The sequence below is a fragment of the Rhododendron vialii genome, chromosome 4a (genome assembly GCF_030253575.1).
Source record: "Rhododendron vialii isolate Sample 1 chromosome 4a, ASM3025357v1".
NCBI lineage: Eukaryota > Viridiplantae > Streptophyta > Magnoliopsida > Ericales > Ericaceae > Rhododendron > Rhododendron vialii.
In genome coordinates, this window is record NC_080560.1 from 4,468,134 (window position 1) to 4,490,351 (window position 22,218).

Consider the following 22,218-nt stretch of genomic DNA (forward strand, 5'->3'; position numbering starts at 1 on the left):
CTACCCAAAACAAACCACTATCTTTTGTTTGAATCGTAACCGATTTTTTTTTTCCTGTGGGTATATATGGTTATGGTAGAGGCCATGGATAACTAATCGGGTATCGGCTCAGTTGTGGTTTGCTCTTACACAAAATGATACCAACCGAAATATGGAAATTACAAAAATCTCCTTCATATATATATATTTTTTTTTTGATCAGATCCTTCATATATATTCACTCCATCCCAAAAAGGATGTAAATTTTTAATTTTCAGGTCATTTTTCATTACTTATATTTTTCTATCTATAATATTTTTTATTAGTTTGAAAATTTTGTATAATAGAACTAATTGAAAATTATCAAACAAGATCCATAACGAATAATTTTGGGAATTCACATAGAATCTAGGAATATGTTTGAAGGGAAAAAAATCCAACATTTTTCTTGGCGCCTTCGCCTTTCTTAACCGGGCTAAGTTAACCCATCAATTCTAAAACATTCTCGGAACAAAGACACCAGGACGCACAAATACTTTCACACCCTTAGACACTCCTCGCTCTGTCTGTGTGGAGCTCCCCACTCACATAGTGTGTGTAAGAAGCATGCCCGTTTTCCAATGCATACCGTAATTCTCTATCAAGCTCCACGGCAAGCATTGATTTCTTTGCCTTCTTTTGTGTTGGGTTTGTAAAGCATGTTCAGTTCGGTTTGTGCTCCGCGACTATTTGAGAGCTCTAAGAAGCGCTCCCAAAACCTAGACAGATGTATACGGTAATTGGTGATATAAATCCTGGGTTATGAATGCACTTTATCAGCAGCGTATGTAACGTGTACTCCACATCCATCACTGATCTATACATAGTAGAAACGGGTAAGAGACACAGATGTGCTCGTAAGAATCTTTGTGTCATTTTTGTTTATGTTGTTTTCTTCATTTTTCTCCGCGCCTTATGTGTGTCATGGTTTGTCCGATTTTGCCATGTCTATCGAGCAAAAAAGCCATGAGAGGAACTGATAATGTGCCAGTACCACCAAAGATTGGTACTAGGGTGCGTGTTTGCTCTTTATCAAAGGAGTATTTAAATTCCAAAAGGCAAAATGGCAAAATTGGATTTCCACTTGCACTTCCTTATCAATACTTATCTTCATTTTGTTGTCCAGTTTGTATCATGGACTGCTACAGACTTGACATTAATTTTAATTGGGTCTGAAAATACAGAAAAGTTTGTAGATACAGCCCCAGCGTTTGTTACGGAATTGCTATGAATATGTTTTCTAGTGCTAGGTTAGATATTCCCATATCATTTTGTTTTGGGATTTTGGGTAATGATGAGGAAGAAATAGATAGTGAAATGAGAGTAATAATTGAAAGAAAATTTATTGAAAATCGTGCATAAAAAGAGAATCTCAAAATCCAAAATTCTAAAACGAACATAGTTTTATAACAGTGCTGAACATATTTCTTGAGTTTAATTGTCAATCAAAGTGCCAGAGAGACGCAAAAGATGTATAGCATCTTGAGTTACAAATTCACACATCTTGAGTTACAAACTTGGCAACCTATTGGGGTCAGGCCGCACGAGAAAAATCTCTTGTGAATCTGCTAGTCCCTGCATGGATGACTTACCTTTAACCGGACCAGAGAGGTGAATAGTTGAGGTGCACGTAAACTAGTCTGCACATCCCTGATGGTCAAATCCGAAAAACAAAAAAATTGAGTATCCTGAAGCCAAAGTGCTTGATCTTCACTGATGGGGAATGCCCTCAGGCTCACCTCATTTAGCCAATTGAGATACCACTATCTTGAATCAAAATAAACCTCATAACTATCGTACATGTAATTCAATTTAGGAAAAGAGTTCAACGCTTGCCGTCTGAGCAAAATCTGAGGTTGTCCATGATATTGTGATCCATGATATTTATGCCTACCAAATTCGGAGCAAAATCTGAGGTTGCCCAAAATTATGTTCTTCCACCCAGTCAAACAACTTGATCTGTTCTTTGCCACTGCAATTTGTTTTAAAAATCCTGCTCCTCCTTGTTCTGCATCAGCAAAATATGTTCTACATCAGCAGAAAATCCTACTACTCCTTGTTAATCCTTCAACACAGGTACACCTAGTGGCTTGTTTATCTGTTCATAACGCAATTGAACTGCTGAGACCGCCACAGCTTGTCTTCGATAGACTACTGAGGGTTTTTTATGAGGACCCGGGGTACTGTATTGCATCTCCCCGCACTATACGTGTAGTGCGACCAATCTGGCCGTCCATCTCGGCAACGGACGGCTCGGATTTTCATCCAAACAAGAGACGGGTAGGATTTTTAGAATCTTGGATTATATCCAACTTATTCATTGTCAAGATCGATGACCCGTATGCGCCCTACAGGATGCCTTGCAGGACTTTGCACTACAGAATTTTCCAATCCTTTTTACGATGTGTTGCGATATTGTATATCGGGTTGTGACCGGCCATATACGCAAAATCCAAAAAGTTAACGCTACTAAATCGGATCGAATCCTTTTAGATTTTGTCAGTGCAACAAGGAGCAACTAGTAAAATAGGTGTTGGATTTTGCAGTCAGCCTTTTTCTTAGTTTTTTTGGAAGGACATGTTGAGTCAGCTTAAGCATTTGAGAATTGAGAGATAGTTCAAGATCCCTGTCCCTTTTAATTTAAGAACTTGGAAGCCAATAGGAGTACATTTTCGTCCCAAGTTGCAACTTATAAATTTGCATGCTAGGTAGGTAATGGCCGATTGTAAACTGGCAGCAAAGTTGATTTCAAAATGACTTTTTAAGGGTCAGTCCCTCTCATTAGTCTCTTTTGCTTTCTATCTTAATTTGACTCTATCTCTTTTAGAAACAAAGTGTGAATGTGGAATTAAAATTCTACGGTGTGATGATATTTCGCATGACGTTAAATGGTACCCATCATAATTCAATTTCATAATTCAAACCATTCATTTGATAGTACATACTGTATAACTCATCTGTATATAAACAGCGGTATCTATTTGAACGAACCATATGTATATGATATTGTTAAAATATGCAATTTGATTAAAATCTTCATTGTTGTTCGATTAATATATGTAATTTTTTACCTGGATGTTTACACATTGAAGTCTATAAAATGGACAACTCATATCGTCTAATGAGTCCGTGATGAACATCATAAATCACATAAAGGATTATCACATGAAAAACTATTTTGTTGTGAATGTAAACAAAAGACAAAATAATTAGGACAGGAGTAGTGATACATATCACACCCACCAACCATACTCCTTTCACATATAATTTGAAAATCTTGTAGTGCAACCCTCACTACTGGGCTGAAGGGTGGCCGATTTGGCCGTCAATTTTTACGCCGACAGCTCAGAGTTAATCCGAACCTATTGATCCGAGCTGTACATTGTCAAAACGGACGGCCAGATCAGCTGCCCTACAGGCCCTATAGTTCTGTAGGGCAGTCCGGCCTACTAGATCCCTTTGTCCACTCACTTATGTGGGTGTGAGTCCCACAATTATATATGTGATGCCCATGCAATTGTGAGGGGTGTGATTGGGGGTATATATCTAGAGTCTAGGGAAAGGGTAGTGGTATACAGGAGAATTTGGTATTGGCTATTGGCCTTTCCCCTCTGGATAGGAAAAGTATCCTTCCTAAGGTGGAGGAAAAGTATCCTTCCTAAGGTGGCTTTATGAGCTTTAGGAGGAAAATTCTAAAGGGTTTCTTTTTACTTCCATTCCATGTCCTTTTGGCAGTTCTGAATGTGGGAGTGGGGTGTGGGTCTTCGCAGTTCTGAATGTGGGAGTGGGTTGTGGGTCTTCCCTCTTGAGTATTGACCTGACCTATCCACTTCCAAATGTCAACTGCTTTCATAATTGATTGCTGCACATAGATTTATCAACAAATATTAGAATACTAAAATTCATCATAGTAACAAATTTTGTATTTCAAAATATTACAATACTTTTAACTATACTAATGCCTGAAGTGAGCCTTGTTCGTTTTGGGATCTCAAAATTTTTGGACATGGTTTTCAATAAATTTTCTTTATTTATCTCTCTCTATTTATTACTCAAAAAATTTCCCTCAAAATTCAAACCAAACAGTTGATGATCATTTTCTATCAGCGTTGATGATCATGTTTAGATACCATCTTATGTCATCAGTACACTTTAGAGGGTTTTTTTTTTAATCCGTAATAAGAGTTTTAATATGTGACATCCATTCAACAAACGCGTTGATGTCACATAAAATTATATTCAAAATATAGTTTATAAATGCAGTTATTGGCAACATTAAAATGATGCAACAAATTTATCATGAGAAACAATATTTATAGTATACTTTTGTCTCAAATAGTATAATTTAAAATGCATTTGGAACAGGACCCTCCAGTTCCTTACCCTTAAAGGGGCTGGATAATCCTATCCAGACCCTTTTTGGGCCCTTTCCGTTTTTTTAATGATCAGGACCGTCTATATTTTAGACCTCACAGCGAACATTAAACACGCTAAAATTCATGTTAATCTGACATCGTTTAATATAGTTTCCAAAAACATTTATCTAAAGAAAAATAGATTTAAAAATTATTACAACACTGGATAAAAATTGATCATTTTCAACAAGATAAATGTGTTTCGAAATAACATTAAATGATATTCAATTAACATAATTTTTGTCGTGTCTAATGTTCTTGACGAAGTCCAAACTATCAATGGTCTTGGTCATCAAATCGGACACAGGAAGGATCCGATATTGACCACCGTTCAGTTCTTTAAACGGACGGAGAGGATCCTGCTCCAATCATAGTGACTTAGGATTTAGGAAATCCATTTCCCATTTTTCTATTTCAATAATAATTTTCAAAAACATTTTTTTAACTTTCGGTGGTGGAGGCACCAGCCGGCAGAAGAAAAACTACTGTGTGCAGCACTAGGCACCCAATAAAAATCCTTCCCCACCACGTGCCGGCCTCTCGAACCATCAACATCCTGCGACCCCACATCTTCATCCGACGTCCCAGCCAATGCCACGCAACCATGCTTATCGCCAAATTAAACGGCTACTAAATCTCCACGTGTCACACCGGATTCGATATTAGAGTATCGATCCAACGGATCCTGCATTCCCACTCTCCCTCCCTCCCTCCCTCTCTCTCTCCTCCGAATTCCGCCGGAAAATTTCCTCGTCTCCCCACCAATTTTCCTCGCTCTGGCAATTCCAAAATTAATTGCAGGAGAAGCCCCAAATTTTCCCCCAGTTTTCACTGAAAGTTTCCTTGCTTTCCCGCCGAAATTCTCAATTAACAATCTCTAGGAACTCCGAATTGCTGATTTCGCCTACCAGGTCAACTTATGCGCATCGCAATTAATTTCTGACAATCAATCCGGCCGTGAATTGTCGGTTTTCTCAATTAGCGCAGTGAACCAAGAAACCTCAATTCGGCTACAAAAAATCTCAACGTTCCCGCCAAAATTACCGCCCCTGAAAGTCCAAATCGCCGGTGTGGATGATCGGTCCAGTGAAATTCCTCCGCCTTTTCCAAACCGAGTCTCTAGTCCCAATCAAGAATTTTTTCTTTTCTTCTAGCCGCATCAAAAACATTGACCGTGTTCGCATTGGGTCTCTAAAACCAACCGCTCCCTCTGCACACAGTCCTCGATAAGTTTTCTCGTCAATTATTACTCTCTGTGCTTGGTGATATCTCACATCAAATTTGATCTAGTCCTCTTGTACTACTATCTGTTTTTACTCGGTGTGCTTGGTGATATCTCACATCAAATTTGATCTAGTCCTCTTGTACTACTATCTGTTTTTACTCGGTGTCTGGGTCAGCTTAGCGCAGCTCGACTACTGATTGGTTTAACAGTGCAAATGGCGGATTCGGACAACGAGTCGGGCGGCCACAACGCCGGCGGCGGCGACCTATCGCAGCGGGAGCAGGACAGGTTCCTGCCGATCGCGAACGTGAGCCGGATAATGAAGAAGGCGCTGCCGGCCAACGCGAAGATATCCAAGGACGCCAAGGAGACGGTCCAGGAGTGTGTGTCGGAGTTCATAAGCTTTGTAACGGGGGAGGCCTCGGATAAGTGCCAGCGTGAGAAGCGGAAGACGATCAACGGTGACGATTTATTGTGGGCCATGACGACGTTAGGGTTTGAGGAGTACGTGGAGCCGCTCAAGGTTTACTTGGGGAAGTATAGGGAGATGGAGGGGGAGAGGACGGCTGTTGGCGGTGGCGGTGGCGGTGGCGGTGGTGGGCGGCAGGGGGAAAGGGATGGTGGTGGTGGGAGTGGAGGTGGAGGTGGGGGGTTTAATGGGGGAATGGTGTATGGAGGGATGCAGGGTGGAGGGATGGTGATGATGGGGCAGCAGCATCAGGGACAGGTGTACGGTTCGGGTTATCCGATGGGGATAGGTGACGGCGGCGGTGGAAAGGGTAATAACGTGGGTGGTGGAGGATCCAATATGAGGCCAAGGTAGGTCCTATGATGTGTGGTTTAGTGTTTGTTTTTTGATCGAGTGGGGGGTTAAGTTCACTCTAAGTTCATGTGGGTAAATAGGGTCTCAAAAATGCTACGGATATAGACGGGAGTTCATAGATTGAACGAAGATGTATCTAAAACTGTTTGACATGTGTACATCTCACACCTATCTTAGGGGGTCACATGCATCCGATGGTTCTGAACGCATCTTGTCTGAGTCTGTACACACTTGTGTTGATGCTTGTAGCATTTTCTGATTGGTTTTCGTACCGTTTTAACAATTAGGGTTGCAAATCGGTTCAGGAATTGGTTAACGTGACTGTGTTGGTGATACAATCAGTCTTGTATCGGTCAATTTGGCATCCCATTGACCGGTTTTATGGGTAAACTTCGATAGCAGAGATTCGAAAACCCGATACGAATCTGCCGATGACTGGAACTTTGTTGAAGACTTGTCACTGACATTTGAAGTTCAGATAAGTGTAGTCAAATTGTTTAGGCTTAATTTTTTTGTGAATTGGAAGGGTTATATGTGTAATTGTGGACAGAGGGTGATAATGCATAGAGGAAAATGTAATTGTTGGGATGGTGTTTTGTAGATAAGACATTTTTTGTAATTGTGAATGAAAGATGATGAAGAAGATCGTGTAGGGTGGAGGCGAAGCCGTTGAAAACACTCATAGACGGTTTGGATGTGCCTTGCAAAGAGCACTACAGGACTTCCGATTCCAAAGGAGAAAGGGGAGCCTTTTTCATTGATTTTCTTCTTTATAGATCTTTCTTGTTGTTAGCCTTCATGTGATTATGTAAACTGGGAAAGAGTTGAACTGACAAGGTTTGGCACATCTGTGTTGTAAAAAGTTGGTGTTTGTATTATTATAGATGTTCATTTAGTGGCAAAGGATAACCATTTTTCATGTTTTTTTTTTCCTCTTTACTTCTTGTACTTCCCACCTAATTTGGAAATGAATCCACTGCTTGTCCAATTTCCATTTCAAGTCTCATCTAACTTTTGACCAACAAAATAACCATACATTGAAAGTTTATTCGCGAAAAGGTAGTTTAATTACAAGATTTTGTGGTGTTAGTTTAGTTACGAAAGTAGCTTGTATTATATGGAAATTGGGTTTCAATTTAGCAATGGTTCGTATTAGCTTTTCTCGCGAGGTTTTTGTTAGCAAAAAGTCTAGAACACAAACTTAAAATGCAGGTGGGAAAAAGTGCATCAGACGGCTCTGAATGGAATTGTGTCCAAAGTTACGTTTTAAAATTGTGTTAGTAACAAGATAGTGTATGACGGTAAATAGAAACTATCCTAGGGAAACTGCATATACCACAAACCTCAAACTTGCACTTTTAACTCCTTTTGCAATTCATTTTTTCCTTTTGTTGTTTTTTAAGATGTTTATCCGCGATTGAGAAATTCGTAAAATGATGCTGCTACTCCATCTTCCTTCAATATCACATTTCTATTTTTCATGTCAATATAACTGCAGAATGCATATTTCCAAAGCACACAAATGAATACGTGGTGAAACAAAGAGGTTGTCTTGTATACTATCATGTTCGTACATCTGAAAGATCAATAGCTAAAGAACAAGGAGGCAGAGCTAAGAGAAGATGGTTGGGAACTCTGCAGCTCAATGATCTAAAATTTCTGCAAGGATTTGTGAACAGGAATGAAAAGGTAACTGATTCTAGTTTCTATCTTTATTATACAGAGTCCGTAATTCCACATCCTCCTCTGGTTGCCGTAAAATCGATCTACAAGAACCAAAAAATGAAAAATTGACCTGCGCTTCATTAATTTTTTATGGCGATCAGAGTTTACCGGTGTGAGAGTTCTCGCAAATATTGGTACCACTAAGATCCTTCTTGTTGAAGTATAAATAGTTCTGTTTACGGGAAAAGCCAGTAGTAGTAGGAACAGCAGAAAATCCAGCGTAGTTGCCCTTCTTCTTCTCCAAGCATACCTTAGCAATGTAATTGAATTGTTCATGTTTCTGAATGAAAGGCTGGGCTGCATATTCTTCAAGGGGCATCCACTGAAAGGCGGAGAGAGAAACAGAAAACCGGATTAGTGTCGTAGAAAGAATATCAGAAGTGTAGTTTATATTGATAAGAACAGATGAGTCTATCGATCATAGGAGGTTTGGTTTGATATCCAAAGAAATGAATGCTATCTTGTCTAAAGCACAACACCACATATAAATAAAGTTCTTTGGTCAAGGAAATTACTTTCGCTGCGGCAATCTCCGAGTCCTGTTTCCGGATATCGAAAGAGGATGGTTTCAACATGCAAGCAAAGAATAAATCGGACTTGCCAAAGAACGAGTTGTGGCTTTGCCTGCAATTAATCAAGTGAGAGAGTTTGAGAATGTCCTGTAATTAAGAATGAGAATATAAGAATCTTTTCCAAACACCATTTCTCTAAAATGGTTGATAACTTCTTACCTGAATGCAAGAACTTCCAAGAATTCTGTCTCAATCTGAAGCAAAAATCAACCAGTCTTTAGATAAACAGTGGCTATTGACAACCTACATGCATATATATGTGTATGGATACAGTCATACTCTTTATGTTAAATTTAAAACTTCTTGATAATCACTTACTCCCGTCTCTTCTCGCACTTCTCTCATTGCAGCTGTACAAATGTCTTCACCCTGAGAAAAAATTTATTTGTGGCGAAAATGATACGAACAGTATTAGTTTCAACTTCCAAGTTCCAATAATGCCATCAACACTGAAGTCAGCCCGTACCTCGTCAACAACACCCGTAGGAAACTTCCACACACCTGTGCCTTTGAATTTGCCGCTATTTTCCTGGACTACCAGAACCTAAAACAAATGACAGGCTTTAGAAGACAAAACAAGCTAGCCAATGCATCAAAGTCACTCAAATTGAAATAAGTATTCGGATGAACATTGAAGGTACACATACTAAAAAACTACTCGATAGGGATATGTGGAACCTAACTAGGATCAATGAGAATACAAATGTAGAAAAATTAAAAAATGAAAAACAATTAACACAAGAAACACGAGGGTTACATGGATCACCCAACTAGGGGTATTTCCACAGTCACTTGGCCAATTTCGTTCTGAAGAATAACATGAGCTGTGCCATCGGAGTTGCCCCACGCAGCAATACACATAGTTGCCTCCATTACCGTGTGGTAAGTGAACAGTACCTGTCAGGCTCCGCACTACTTAACACTGTTGAGATGTACACTAAGACATGTGTGGCATACCCATAGGCAGATTTCAGATTCCAACTTGGGAGGGGCCCTAACTGCTTCAACTTGGGGATGCCAACCCCTACTAATTCGCAATCGCCTCAGAATTATTATTCAGGGATAAGGATTTTCTGAAAGTCATTCTTAACTCTAAAACATGCTTTTAGAAAAGTTAGCGTCAGTTGCTTATACCAATATATGAGAAATATACTAGACAGGTAAGACTGTCTAACATCAAGCGGGAAAATGAAGTCATCCAAGCGGGGAAGACCGTCTAACACCAACTGTCTAAAATAGCATGCAAAATTGGAGAAAGATGACCATCTGTAGTGGCCACTTATGTATAGAAACTTATCTGTAGCGGCCACTTATGAATAGAAACTCACTCTCAGTCTTCCAAAAAAAGAGTACAGTAGACTATGACCTGAGTTTTACCAAATGGAGAACCGAAGGTGGCATATATAGGGAACAAACAATTCAATGCATAACTTCTTAACTTCTCTTGGCATAAATAAAATAGTGCAAGACAACTTCAGAAGAAGTACCTCCCCTTTGCTATTTGTGACAAAAGCACCAATGCCCACTCGATGAGAAGCATTTGCAGGAAGTGTGTTGGCAGTTATGGGAATCCACTTCACAAGCATCAAGTATGATGGTTCAGCATGATGATATCTAAATCCTTCCTGTCAATTAGCATAAGAAAATCATAAAACAGGAAACTGCAAGCATAGTTAAATAGAAGGCATCATCAAGATAAGCAGAGAAATATGGTTGCATCACTGTGCATGGCATTTCTGCAGAAGGGCAATGCAATGCACAAGGCTCTCGCAGCTGCGAAGTCACAGGAAGTCCGATTTACTACTACCCCACATGCAGAAAGCCTATTTCCATTGCAAGTCATTGTTACACTTTCCAACGTAATTACCTGTTTCTAACTCTACACTTATTGTTGGTCCTATCCTAGTTTCTATGTAGGCACCACCAAAGTAACAAAATTCTGATTGAAATTGCTTTTTTACCTTAACTGCGACCTCAACAAGATTTACAAGCTCAATAGGCAACTTAATCCAAATGCCCTTCTTTCCCTGAAAAATAACACAAACTGATGAATATTTACTTAAAGGTGAAAGGAAAAGATCAACTGGTTTGTTAGCTAAGCAGCTTGGGTACATATATGGAGAAGCAATGCCCCCCGTCCATGAAGAAACGATGCTCAACATGAAATGATTTATGCAGAAGTGTCAAAACAACTGCAGAAATTTGATATAGTTCCCTTTTGGAGTTAAAAAAATCTTAGAAAACAGCAGCTGGCGGCACAATGAACATGTTGAAACCCATCTACAATTCTTTTCATAGGGAACTAGAGCACATATTGCCAAGAAATTAAGTACCGACTAACAAAAACATTGTCAACATGGGTCATCTTTAAGAGTTGGTTTGCCGGCTAAGCTGAGCCGTGCTACCAAGCACCCTTAGCCAATGATCCAGTTGCTTCAATAGAGTACGTTGATCCAGATACATAATGTGTCGCTCCCATTTGACTAAGAGTCGGGCATTCCTTCACAAATATCTTAAATAGAGGACAGACACCTCCCCGGTTCTCCCTTTCTGTCTTTCCAGGGTGGGACTCGAGAGGGCTTGCTAGGTCCTCCAATAGCTATGGCTTTTTTTCTTCCTTTGGTGCCGGTGATTTCATGACTTGACAACTCAAAAAGACAATTCATGATGGATTGGTTTAGCCCGTTCTACCCTCTCCTGTTACTGAAAGTTCATCTTTTGAGTTCAACCGCCCCGGAGTTGCCTTTCAGGCCATCCGGTTGAGTACAAAAGTTGAACCAGTGAGATAGTAACTTATATGGATTGGAAATATGTTACTCAGACTCAGTTCCATTTTGTTTGTCCATATTTTCAATCTGGAATGTCCCAAAACGCTTCAAGAAGTCAACATGTCAAACTCAAAAGTTTGCCAAAACTATCCCTTCAAAATCCTTTTGAAAATTGTCAAAGGAGTGATACTAGAAATCAATACCTCTTACTTCGAGTTTGAGAGCGTTAAGCTCATGCCCCCTTGATGTCCCACACATGATAAATAACATAGGATGGAGGGAGTATATTGATATTGAGATAGCAACAATCAGTATCAGAGGTCAAAACCAGTTGACTTACACCCATGATAATGGTCTCTTATTACCAAATCTTTGCATTATGCAATCCGACCATACTATTGAGCAATTCCCCATTCTTCAATCAATGAAAAGGACATTACACTGCCCAAAGAAACCGAAGCACGAGATTAAGAAGAAAAATACCTGCTCCCTCCATTTCGTTGTTGAAGCCCTAAGTGCAGATGCAAATAGATCAGAATTCATTGGTTCTTTCATGTCTACAATGACTCCTCCATAAGCATCTTCAGATGCATCAAGTAAGTCAATCTTGGGAACTCTTGCTTCAGCTGGGACCGCTTGCTCTCCGGCCCATGATGTATTTTTTGTGACAGGCATGAATCTGAAAAGGAATGGATTCACAGCTTGAACAATACCTGAACGAAAAGAAAGACAATTTCATTACCATCAAACCTTAGTGACCACATACTTACAAAGATGAATGATGAATCGTACCACAAAGTACAAAGTTGAAAACCTTATTGCTAATTACTTCAAAAGCTAAACTCTCCAAAAATATGAAATGAAAACCTTATTTCCAAGTACTTACAAAGGTAAATCACTAGTCAAAAAAACATGGTAGAGACAGAGATATTGGAGATTGGTTTTCCCACAGTTTACTAATTAGGAGCGACTCAGCTAAGTAAGACTGAGCATTATTGTAATATGCCATTGCAATCAAATGATGCAAATTGCTTCTATTTTCCTATTTGAATTGGTCATTTGCATAGTTGTCAGAATCGTACGATTTATGATTCGTATCGTACAATTCGATACGATTCGGTGGGTAATCGATACGAATAGGCTGCCGAATCGGAAATAGCTGAGAATTGTAAGTGAATCGGTGATTTACGATTCGTATCATACGATTCGATACGATTCGGTGGGTAATCAATACGAATAGGCGGCCGAATCGGAAATAGTTGAGAATCGTAAGTGAATCAGTGAATCATTCGATTCACTTAAAATTTCCGAAATTCATTTTTCTCTTGTTTTGCTTCTTTTGTTGTTTGAAAAGGGTTCAAATATTTTTTAAGGTCTAGTATTGTTATATGTCATCTATTGTCTATGCTATATGAATAGATAATAAGAAAAAGAGATTTATTACAAGAGTGAATTGAAAATGAGGAAGATAAATTGAATAGACCTTATAAGGGTTTGTTTTGTACTTATAACTCTTTCGTACAAAAAGAACCATAAGTAGGCTTTACGAATCATCATCTCTTGGTAGTTGCAATAGAAGCAACTTACCTAATATTCCACGTTATTATCAAATCATCATTTAGAAGAAAGTATTTATTGATTTAGGTCTAAATCTTTCATTTGTAGTATATATTGTTGTTACCCTAATCAATAAGCATAGGTTTCTATGCATTATAGAAGTCATGACTGAATCAGAGCGATTCACGATTCGATTCGATTCACGATTCGAAAAATGACCATTTCGATTCTCGATTCGATTCACGATTTGACAACTATGGTCATTTGTTGATTAAACAACCTACCCCAGATTTTAATTATCAAAAGAAAAAACCTAACGCAGACTTTTTCAAGAACAGTTAATTGGCCATGCTCAGCCCTCTCTGACTTAAAGATGAAGAACAAATGTGCAAACCATAATTGGTTGGGGAAAAAACATTTTGACTTGTGAAATAAAAAAACATGTTTTAACTCAGACAGCCAAATATTTTACAGGCAATTCACAATCGAAGCTACACTAACCCATAAAGAAATCAACCAATTTTTTTGGCACTTCAGAAAGTAACAAAAAATAAAATCAACCAATGCTACTTAAGTAGATGGAAATAAATAAGGACATAATAATATATCTTATAAAGCAAGCACAACATGTTTCAAAACCAGTTTTTACAAACAATAATGTCATGTGTGAAAGGGAATAAGAAATGAGAAATGTTATGCATTTTCTTCATTGCACAAGGAGAGTTTCTTGACTTATCCCTATCGATCAATTTTTAACTTCTTCATTTCACACACTACGTTAACAGATTTAACCACGAGCATCCAACTAGGCAATGAGATAAATCGTGATAAAGATCCTGTAGCATTTCGTTTTTTCTTTATCTAAGTTACTCAGAATAGGAAATCCATTGGAGCAAATCCATGGACACATGTATTTGGAGCCATGGGACCCACACACGGTTCTGTTTCCGTTCTTGTATCCAAATCATTTTCCATCAATTACAACTAGAGGTGGCAAATTGGCGGGTTGAGTTGGGTTTGGGCGGGATGATGCGGTTGGGATAGATATGGGCAGGTTGGGTTGTAATTTACAACCACAAGGTGACAAAAACCAGATGACAAGGAGTATGTTTGCAGTGAGACGAAACATACAATCCCTAAAAGAAAGTAATAAAATAGTCCTAATCAATTGACTCAACTATCTCAGCCAGAAACAACCATTCTACAACCACACACACGAACTAACACACATTCACACAAGAGTGGGGTCTCACACACCCGGATGGTGCAGCATGTGTGAGCCCACAACTACCAGTGTGTGGCGCCCCATACTTGTGAGATTGGGCGTGCAAGTAGTGTGTGTGTGTGTGTGAAAATAGGTGGTTGTAGATTTATTCCTGCCAACAAATTGTTAAGGAAATAGAGTCTTACATTACTTGAGAGTAGAATGGATGATCACTTAATAACATTTGGGACCTCTCCACTCATTGCCAATTAATTTTTAGATGGATATAAAGTTTCTACACAAATTAACAAAAGCAACGAATGAATACCAAACCACAAATGAGAGAAACATACTGTAGATGAGAAGGAAAGGTATGTCTTTTCATTTCTGTTTTCTATTCATGTGGATGAGAAGGAAATGGTATGTCTTTTCATGTCTGTTCTCCTTTCATGTGTGTTTTTCGGAAACCCCAGGGTTGCCTAGTGTAAAGGACCGGGACTCAATCGTTTGCTCCGATTCATGTTCGAAACCTTTCTAGGTGTTATTAACTCTTTTGGAGTCCGGTAGGTGCTTTAACTCTTTCGGAGTCCGGTTTCAAGTGAGACCCGCTAGTCAATGGTGGGTGTATTTTCCCCGGATTAGTCGGTGTATGCATAAGCTGCTAGTCCGGACACCTAATTATAAAATAAAAAAAGTACCTTTTGGAATACCAAGCCACGGGGAGAGCGTTACCTAGACCAAGCTTTGGAACAACAAGGCTGGAACTTGAACTTCTGTTGAAAAGCATATATGGGTACAGAAATCTAATTACGAGCCGGTTCATGAAAACCCCCTCTCTATAACATCTAAACCCTTTCCAGTTATGACATTCTATTCTGCTATAAATACACTAAGCAGTCAGCACCTGTTTAACAGTGTATTCTACGTACCGCGTTAGCTGGCGATTCAGGACTTTGAACGACGAGTGGTTTGTGACTTCGACCATTGAAAGTTGAAAGCATTGGAGAGAGCCAGTTTCGAAGAAAAGGGGGGCGGGGGCAGGGGGTTTCCTAATGCGGCGTGCAGCGGAGGTTGAGGCGGAGGTGATAAGGAAGAAGGTGGCTTTTTCTCGGAAAGCGACGGGGGCAATTTTTAATCGCTCCGGCGCGTCTTGTTTCAGGTAGCAGGGCAAACGAAGTATTGCTTAGGTTTTGTTCAACTCTTCGTTGTAAGCTAAAAGAATTTTAAAGATTAAAAATTGTTAAAATTGGCTCACATTTTGAAGTTTTTTAATTGTGATAAGTTCGGCTTGACCTGTAATGTATAGAAGTCAATCTCGAGCTTTCAAGTATAAGTTTACAAGCTAATTTTTCTAATTAGCTAAAAATTAGTATTTAAAGTGCTTTTTTAACCACCTAATGAGATTTTTTTCCTTCACAAAAAACTAACAAAGCTATTAGCACTTCCAATAATGTTAGCACTTTTAAAAAACTACCCCTAAACTTGTGAAATTTTGAGTTATCAAACATGAATTTAAGCTCGTGAGTTCTAAAATGCGATGGTTGGGGAAAAAAGTCATACACCTAAGGAAAAAATATTGAATGTATTGATGATTGGTGATGAGAAGTAAGAGAAGATCTCACATATTTGAGATGGTTATTGATTTCTCAAAGTGTTTCTAATATCTACGAAATGATTTTTTTTTTTACAAATCTATCAAGCCAAACACCCATATCCCCGGGGCGGATTGAATTTATAAACAAACAATAAAACGTTATTGTGCTTGGCTTGCACTTTGTTTGAACGAGCTAAAATCAAGCTAAACTCAAGTTTGATTCGTTTAGCAGTCTTAGTTTCAGGAGTCACGTATTTTGTAAAGTTTTTTCCGATATACATTTGTGTGAATTTCATCACAAAGTATATGACGTCAAAAGCATCACGAGACGGGTACTCCAATGAGCACTCACACGTGATGCAGCGAACGATGCTCATGGGAAGGGGACGCGCAACTTCTGCGGGCAATTTTCCCCTTTTAATATAAAGCAGGGCGGTAGGAGCCCCTTTTTTAAAAACAAATGAAATATATAAATAAATAAAGAAGAAAAAAAAAATGCAGAGGGAAAGGGGACGGCCACAGGCAACAGGCAACAGCCGGTGCGGTGCATCCTCCCGGGGGTTTCTTTGATTTTCGTTGCTTTTCACTTTTGTCGCTTTGCCTGGTCTTGGGTCCGTGTCCCGGGAATCTGGCTCGTCTTTATCCCAGCGTGATTCATAGCTTGTTTGGATGGGATTTTTTTTTTTTTTAAAAAAGAACTTAAAAAGTACTAATTACTCATATTTTTAATTAAAAATTTTAACTCCACACCTATATACACACCCATATACACACTTATACTCATAATAGATGTGAGGCCCACATACACTGGATGTGTAGTGTGTGCGGGCTCCACCTCTATTGTGTGTGTGGATGTATAAATGGGTGTGTAAGTGAGTGTGGAAGTAGAATGATTGATTTTCAATTATTTATCTATCCTCTTTCTAATCATTATTCTCATTTTTCAATTATTTATCTCTCCTCTTTCTAATTATTATTCTCATTTCTCCCTCTACTTATTACCTCTACTTCTAATTATTACCTTAATTTGTCTTTCTACTTATTACCTAAAAACCAAACTCAAAAATTTTCAAAACACCATCCAAATAAGGGCTTGTTCGGCTAAAAAAGCCATTGGCTTTCCCGCCAAAAATAAGCCAAACAAACCCACATAAAAACAAAAATAAGCCAATAAGCCATGTTTTTCGTCTTTATTCAAAAAATATTGGATTTCGATCAAAATTTTATACTTTTTAGATTCCTTTCGTCATAAAAATGCAATAATCCCCAAAAAAATGAGAATAAGCCAAGTGATACGAAAAAAATTTGAATAAGGACAAAAAATAAGCCACTTTGGCTTATTTGTCCGAATACCCCCTAAGACATCATTGTGTAAGACAAGCATTATGAATCACATAATAAATAGGAGTAAAATTTAATTAGGATATTGACCTATCATGTTTTTCACCGATGAAACATACTGTTGAAAATATACACGTATAAGATTTCTATCTAGATCCATTGCAGAGAAATTATGAGATCGGTTGAAAGTGTTGAAAGTATACGTAATAAAGTTACCCCTCTCTCTAACAGCTTAAGCTTTTGGATGAGTTGGTAGTTAACAATCTAATATGATATCAGAGCAGACAATAGATCATGTGTTTGAATCTCACCGCGTATCTAATATTAAAATATTGACACGTGTTAGCCCACTTATGAAGGAGAGCCTGGCTATACATGAGAGGGCATGTTGAAAGTATACATAATAAAGTTATTCCTCTCTCTAACAATTTAAGTTTTTAGATGAGTTCGTAGTTAACAATCTAATAGAAAGAACGGAAGCTCTTGTGATAAACAATTTCTCTCTCAAGACTTTAAACTATTAAATGCCCAACTTAATTGACGGTTATGGCCGAACGAACTTGAGAGAGGATCAATTCCTCTTCTTAAACCTAAGTTTCATCCACCACCATTAATGAAAGAGAGATAATGTGAAAGAGATAGGAAGTTGTTACGCGTTACATTAACAGCGAGAGATGAAAACTAAGCCGTCGCATTAACGAGGGCCATTGATTTCTTACACACTATGCTTTCATACCAGATCATTGATTTAATATATAAACCAATTAGTAGCATTCTTTTTGGACGTGTGTTCTACTAACACAAATAAGTGTTTATTTTCTACATTAAATGTGACATATTGCGAGAGAATAACTTGTTTCATAAAACAAAAAATAAATACTTAAAAAAGAGTAGTGCTATTGGTACCGACGGTACCATAGGGAAAATGTACCGACGGCCACCGGACGGCCGTCTCCGGCCACCGGACGGCCGATCCGAGCCGTCCAAAAATTTTAAAAAATAAAACCGAGTGGGCCTACGCGGGAATCAATGGCATCCGAGGTGTGTAGAGTACTTGATCCGAGCACCCTTTTTTCGTGTATATACACGTATATACAAATATACACGAAAAATGGGTGCTCGGATCAAGTACCCTACACACCTCGGATGCCATTGATTCTCGCGCAGGCCCACTCGATTTTATTTTTTAAAATTTTTGGACGGCTCGGATCGGCCGTCCGGTGGCCGGAGACGGCCGTCCGGCGGCCGTCGGTACATTTTCCCTATGGTACCCGTCGGTACCAATAGGATTTCTGCTTAAAAAAATAAGAACCTTAGTCTTCCTCCTCTGTAGTACGGTTCTGTTTGGCCCATCGGTTTGTGGGTCCTTTCCGGGTTCAAAATGATGATTCAAAAATTACGTTGATCGGATAAATTGGACATAGCATCGAAATTCATTAATATTGTAAAAAAAATTGTACTACAACACTAGATTGCAACGCATTTAACAAATTTATCTGAAGCTTAATGCATTTAAAAATTCTATCAAACGGTATCTAATTAACATAATTTTTGACGTGACCAATGTTCTTAACAATTTCTAAAAAGTGAAACGTTTTGATCATCTTTAAGGGCCCGGGAAGATCCCACAATAGCCCAAATTGAACTGGACTAGAGGGGAGGAACTGGACGAGAGCTCTATTAGCAGTCATTTCGAGCTATTATTCCCCCAAGGGTTAATCACCCATCTGAGCTGGTCATCTGTCACCTGGAATACTTCCATGGGTTAAGAACGAAGCCAGCTTTGATCCTGGCTCGCACAACCTCCTCATGAGTCGTACTATATGTCTGTAAACCCGACAGTACAATTGTTGAAGCTCACGACAGGCGATCAACACGAGCACAACAAAGCACGATTATAAAATACAGACATAAAATTAGGCACGACATGACTCGAACATGTTGAAAGTAACGACCGGTCCAAGCTAGAGTAATTTAAACTCATGTCTAGGAAATAGTCAAGCAAGGTAAAATTATTTTTCAACATTTTCTTCTTCGTTACTGGTTGCAGTTGGTAGGATATATTTTGGATTTAAAAAATTAGACACAAGGAAGGCGCTCTATTCAAAATACCTAGCATCTAGAACCATTGAAGGTAGATGTTTCTACTCAGCTCCTAGAGCTTGGCCCAGGAGACACCTCACATGCTTTTACGAGTATAACGCCCCGAGTTTTTGGAACATTAATTTAAATAAAATCATAATTTAGTCTTACAAAAAAACAAATAAATCTTGAATCGAATTATATTTATTCTAATAAAAAAAAGGGTACTCTGGTAAATTCTACCTTTCAGGGCGTCCGTCTTCCTCTGCAACAACCTGCTCCACATAAAATTCTCTCTGTTCGTCACCTAGGCCTGGCATATTATGCCAGAATCACAAAAGTAACACCGTGAACAAATAAGCTCAGTAACTAACTCATATTCTTATGTCCCTTACACTAGCAAAAATATCATAGAGTATAATTTTGTAAATGAAAAATACAAAAGTTTAACATTTCATCACACATAATCAAATCAATCTACAAAGTGTTAACGTGTCATCAGTGTCATTGTCATCGTAGCGTATCGTAGTTCGTGTCATTATTTTTCAAGTATCGATTCCATTTTCCATCTTATTTCCTCGAATACTGGTTCCGCTGATCATCTTTCAGGACCTATCGGGCTCCCATGGTAAATTCAGATTTTGCCACTCAAAAGCACCGATTCCGCTAACCGTCTCTTTCAGGACCTATTGGGCTCTCAGTCTTTAATCATTTCACATTTCTCAATACACACGGCACTAGTTCTGCTGACTATTCTTTCAGGACATACCGGGCTCCCATGCTCACATACGCACACCCGAGCCATGATTCCGCTGACCATCTTCAATGGATCTACTACATTCTCATTCTCACACAATCATCAACCATTTTCACATTTCATTTTCTCATTTCCTTTCGTATTTCATTTCTCGTTTCTCGTGTCTCATAAACATGCATCATTTCCTCGCATTTACCAAAAAAAAGAAAAAAGAAAATATATATCATGCGATAACAATACAATACGTCCTAATTCCATGCATTTCTATGTTCAACAATATTGGAGAATCTAATGTTGCAACTTTACCAAATAAATTATAACCTCTCCAGTCATGCCATCAATTGAACAAATACAATAATGGTATCAACTTTTCAACTAAATCATGCATGCGAGTCAATCTGATTCTAATTCCAACTATCTAATGTCAACGGCTTTACTTTAATTTAACTAACAAATTTCCAGGAACAATTTTCTGTATTGATAACTTCTCATATTTTCATCTTTTCAAAGTCATAATACTTAACAATTCCAACATGTGATTTTATAACTAAAACTCTAATTTTCTTTTCCCAACAAATAATATATACATATTCTATGTTATATTTAGGTAAGTAGATAGGAAGTTTAATTTCTACCTTGCTTCTAGGCAGTAGTGGGTTGATTCTAACGGCGTTGGGTCGGGTTGCGAACGGTACGTCTTCTTTTGGCCTTGATTCGACCGAAATCCTACTTTTCCCTTTCCTAGAACTCAAAATTAAAAAGAATACTAATAGTGTAGAATATTTGGATGGTGATTATATATGTGACTAACAGTGTAGGGTATGTAGCTAACCTTTCTCTTTCTCTCACTTTTACTCTCTCGGTCTCTCTCTCTTTCTCCAAGACTCTCCAATTGGGGGAAGAAATGTGGGAGGTGGTATGTTTTTGTTCTGAAATTCGGTGGTGAGAGAATGGTATTTATAGGAGGGTGCGGGAGGTGGAAGTGCAGGGGGCAAGGAAGAGGATATATATATAAGAGGAATGGTTTGGCTTGGTGTAGGGAACAAGTAAGGAAGAAATAAGGTTGAATGAGGGTGGAGTAGGGTGGAAGTAAGAGGGGAAGAGATAGAGATGGCTAGAAAGGAAGGGAGATGCACACATTGAACGGTTCGGATTTTCAAAATTTGATCGGGAAATGAAAGTCCCGCATTTTAACAAAGTGAGGGATCCCTCACTTGATAATTTGTGTATATATATATATATATATATATAATATGTAATATGTAAAAATAATAATTAAGATCTAATAATATTAATGCTATTATTATTATTTTAAAAAATAGGGATGAAAATCCGGGTCGTTACAATGAGCACCCAAGCAATACAGTAAATCTCAATCTAAAAATAAAAAGAAGGATTTTGATTTTCGCGCTCCACCTTTTACTGATGGCGCTCCATTTCGTTCATGAAATTATTAGTAACTTCACATTAAAAATGGAGTGCCAAAATCAATTTCCTAAAAAGAAACCGTAAATTTTTGAAAGTAGTGATGATAATAAGAACATAAAAGTATCACTTAAACATCACTTCTTCTTTTTTTTACACTTTTAACAGTGAAAGTAGTATTTACGTTATTACAACAAGGGTTCTTCTACAGTCATCCATACAGGCGGACAATAGAAAATACCACTATCTACTATTCTAATGGGACCCAAAAGAGAGAATAAGTCAAACTTCAAACTCAGACTCAGTTTTGTTTTGGAACCTTCCAGCACATTCCCAAGTATACGGACCTTTTCATTGGGTAATTAGGTTTTGCTCTGTCAAGGGTTTTGGGGTGATTGCATTTGAAAATTTGACCCATCTATGACCACAATGGGCGTTTCCGAGTCCTCTGCCCAAATTTCCTCCCAAAAAACCACAACGTTGAGCGAAGAAAAAGTAAAGATTGAGGTACAGCAAAAGCTGTACAGCCGCCATGTAAAGATGGATTTTGTGTCCGTCTCGTGTCCCGCAAAAATGATCGGAGCAGTTCATTTTGTTCAAAACATATTGTTTACGGGCCTTGTAAAAAGTCATCTTAATCCGATATCGGTAAAGGCGTTTACGAATATCCAACTTTGCTTTAGAATTTAGCCGATATCGGATTGATATAATT

The 22,218-nt window shown here is 38.4% G+C and overlaps 3 protein-coding genes across 5 annotated transcripts in view; 2 read left to right on the plus strand and 1 right to left on the minus strand.

The window, feature by feature from the left end:
* The window catches only part of LOC131323429 (acetyl-CoA acetyltransferase 2-like), a 74,135-nt gene that overhangs the window by 34,813 nt on the left and 17,104 nt on the right, over positions 1–22,218 (plus strand). Inside the window, exon 1 of one of the 2 annotated variants that reach the window (XM_058355216.1) lies at positions 16,800–16,803. The exons of the other annotated variant lie outside the window; for it this stretch is intronic. The gene's annotated coding sequence lies outside the window, so the exon portion shown is untranslated. Of the gene's footprint in view, positions 1–16,799; positions 16,804–22,218 lie in introns of those variants that run through there. 2 annotated transcript variants of the gene reach the window in all.
* Positions 5,117–7,400, plus strand: LOC131323434 (nuclear transcription factor Y subunit B-3-like). Its single transcript, XM_058355229.1, has one exon. The coding sequence runs from the start codon at positions 5,873–5,875 to the stop codon at positions 6,479–6,481; it is 609 nt and encodes a 202-aa protein (XP_058211212.1). The 5' UTR covers positions 5,117–5,872; the 3' UTR covers positions 6,482–7,400.
* On the minus strand, positions 8,007–15,496 carry LOC131323430 (nudix hydrolase 2-like). 2 transcript variants are annotated; one of them, XM_058355218.1, is made up of 10 exons: positions 15,237–15,496; positions 15,040–15,080; positions 12,030–12,259; positions 10,740–10,805; positions 10,266–10,403; positions 9,245–9,322; positions 9,097–9,147; positions 8,938–8,972; positions 8,722–8,830; positions 8,007–8,528 (listed from the first exon to the last, which is right to left on the minus strand). In XM_058355218.1, exons 1-10 carry the CDS (start codon positions 15,290–15,292, stop codon positions 8,304–8,306), a joined length of 1,029 nt encoding a protein of 342 aa, XP_058211201.1. In that variant the 5' UTR covers positions 15,293–15,496; the 3' UTR covers positions 8,007–8,303. The 2 variants fall into 2 exon arrangements, with proteins under 2 accessions (XP_058211201.1, XP_058211202.1); XM_058355219.1 differs by lacking the exon at positions 15,237–15,496 and having other exon boundaries at positions 15,006–15,159.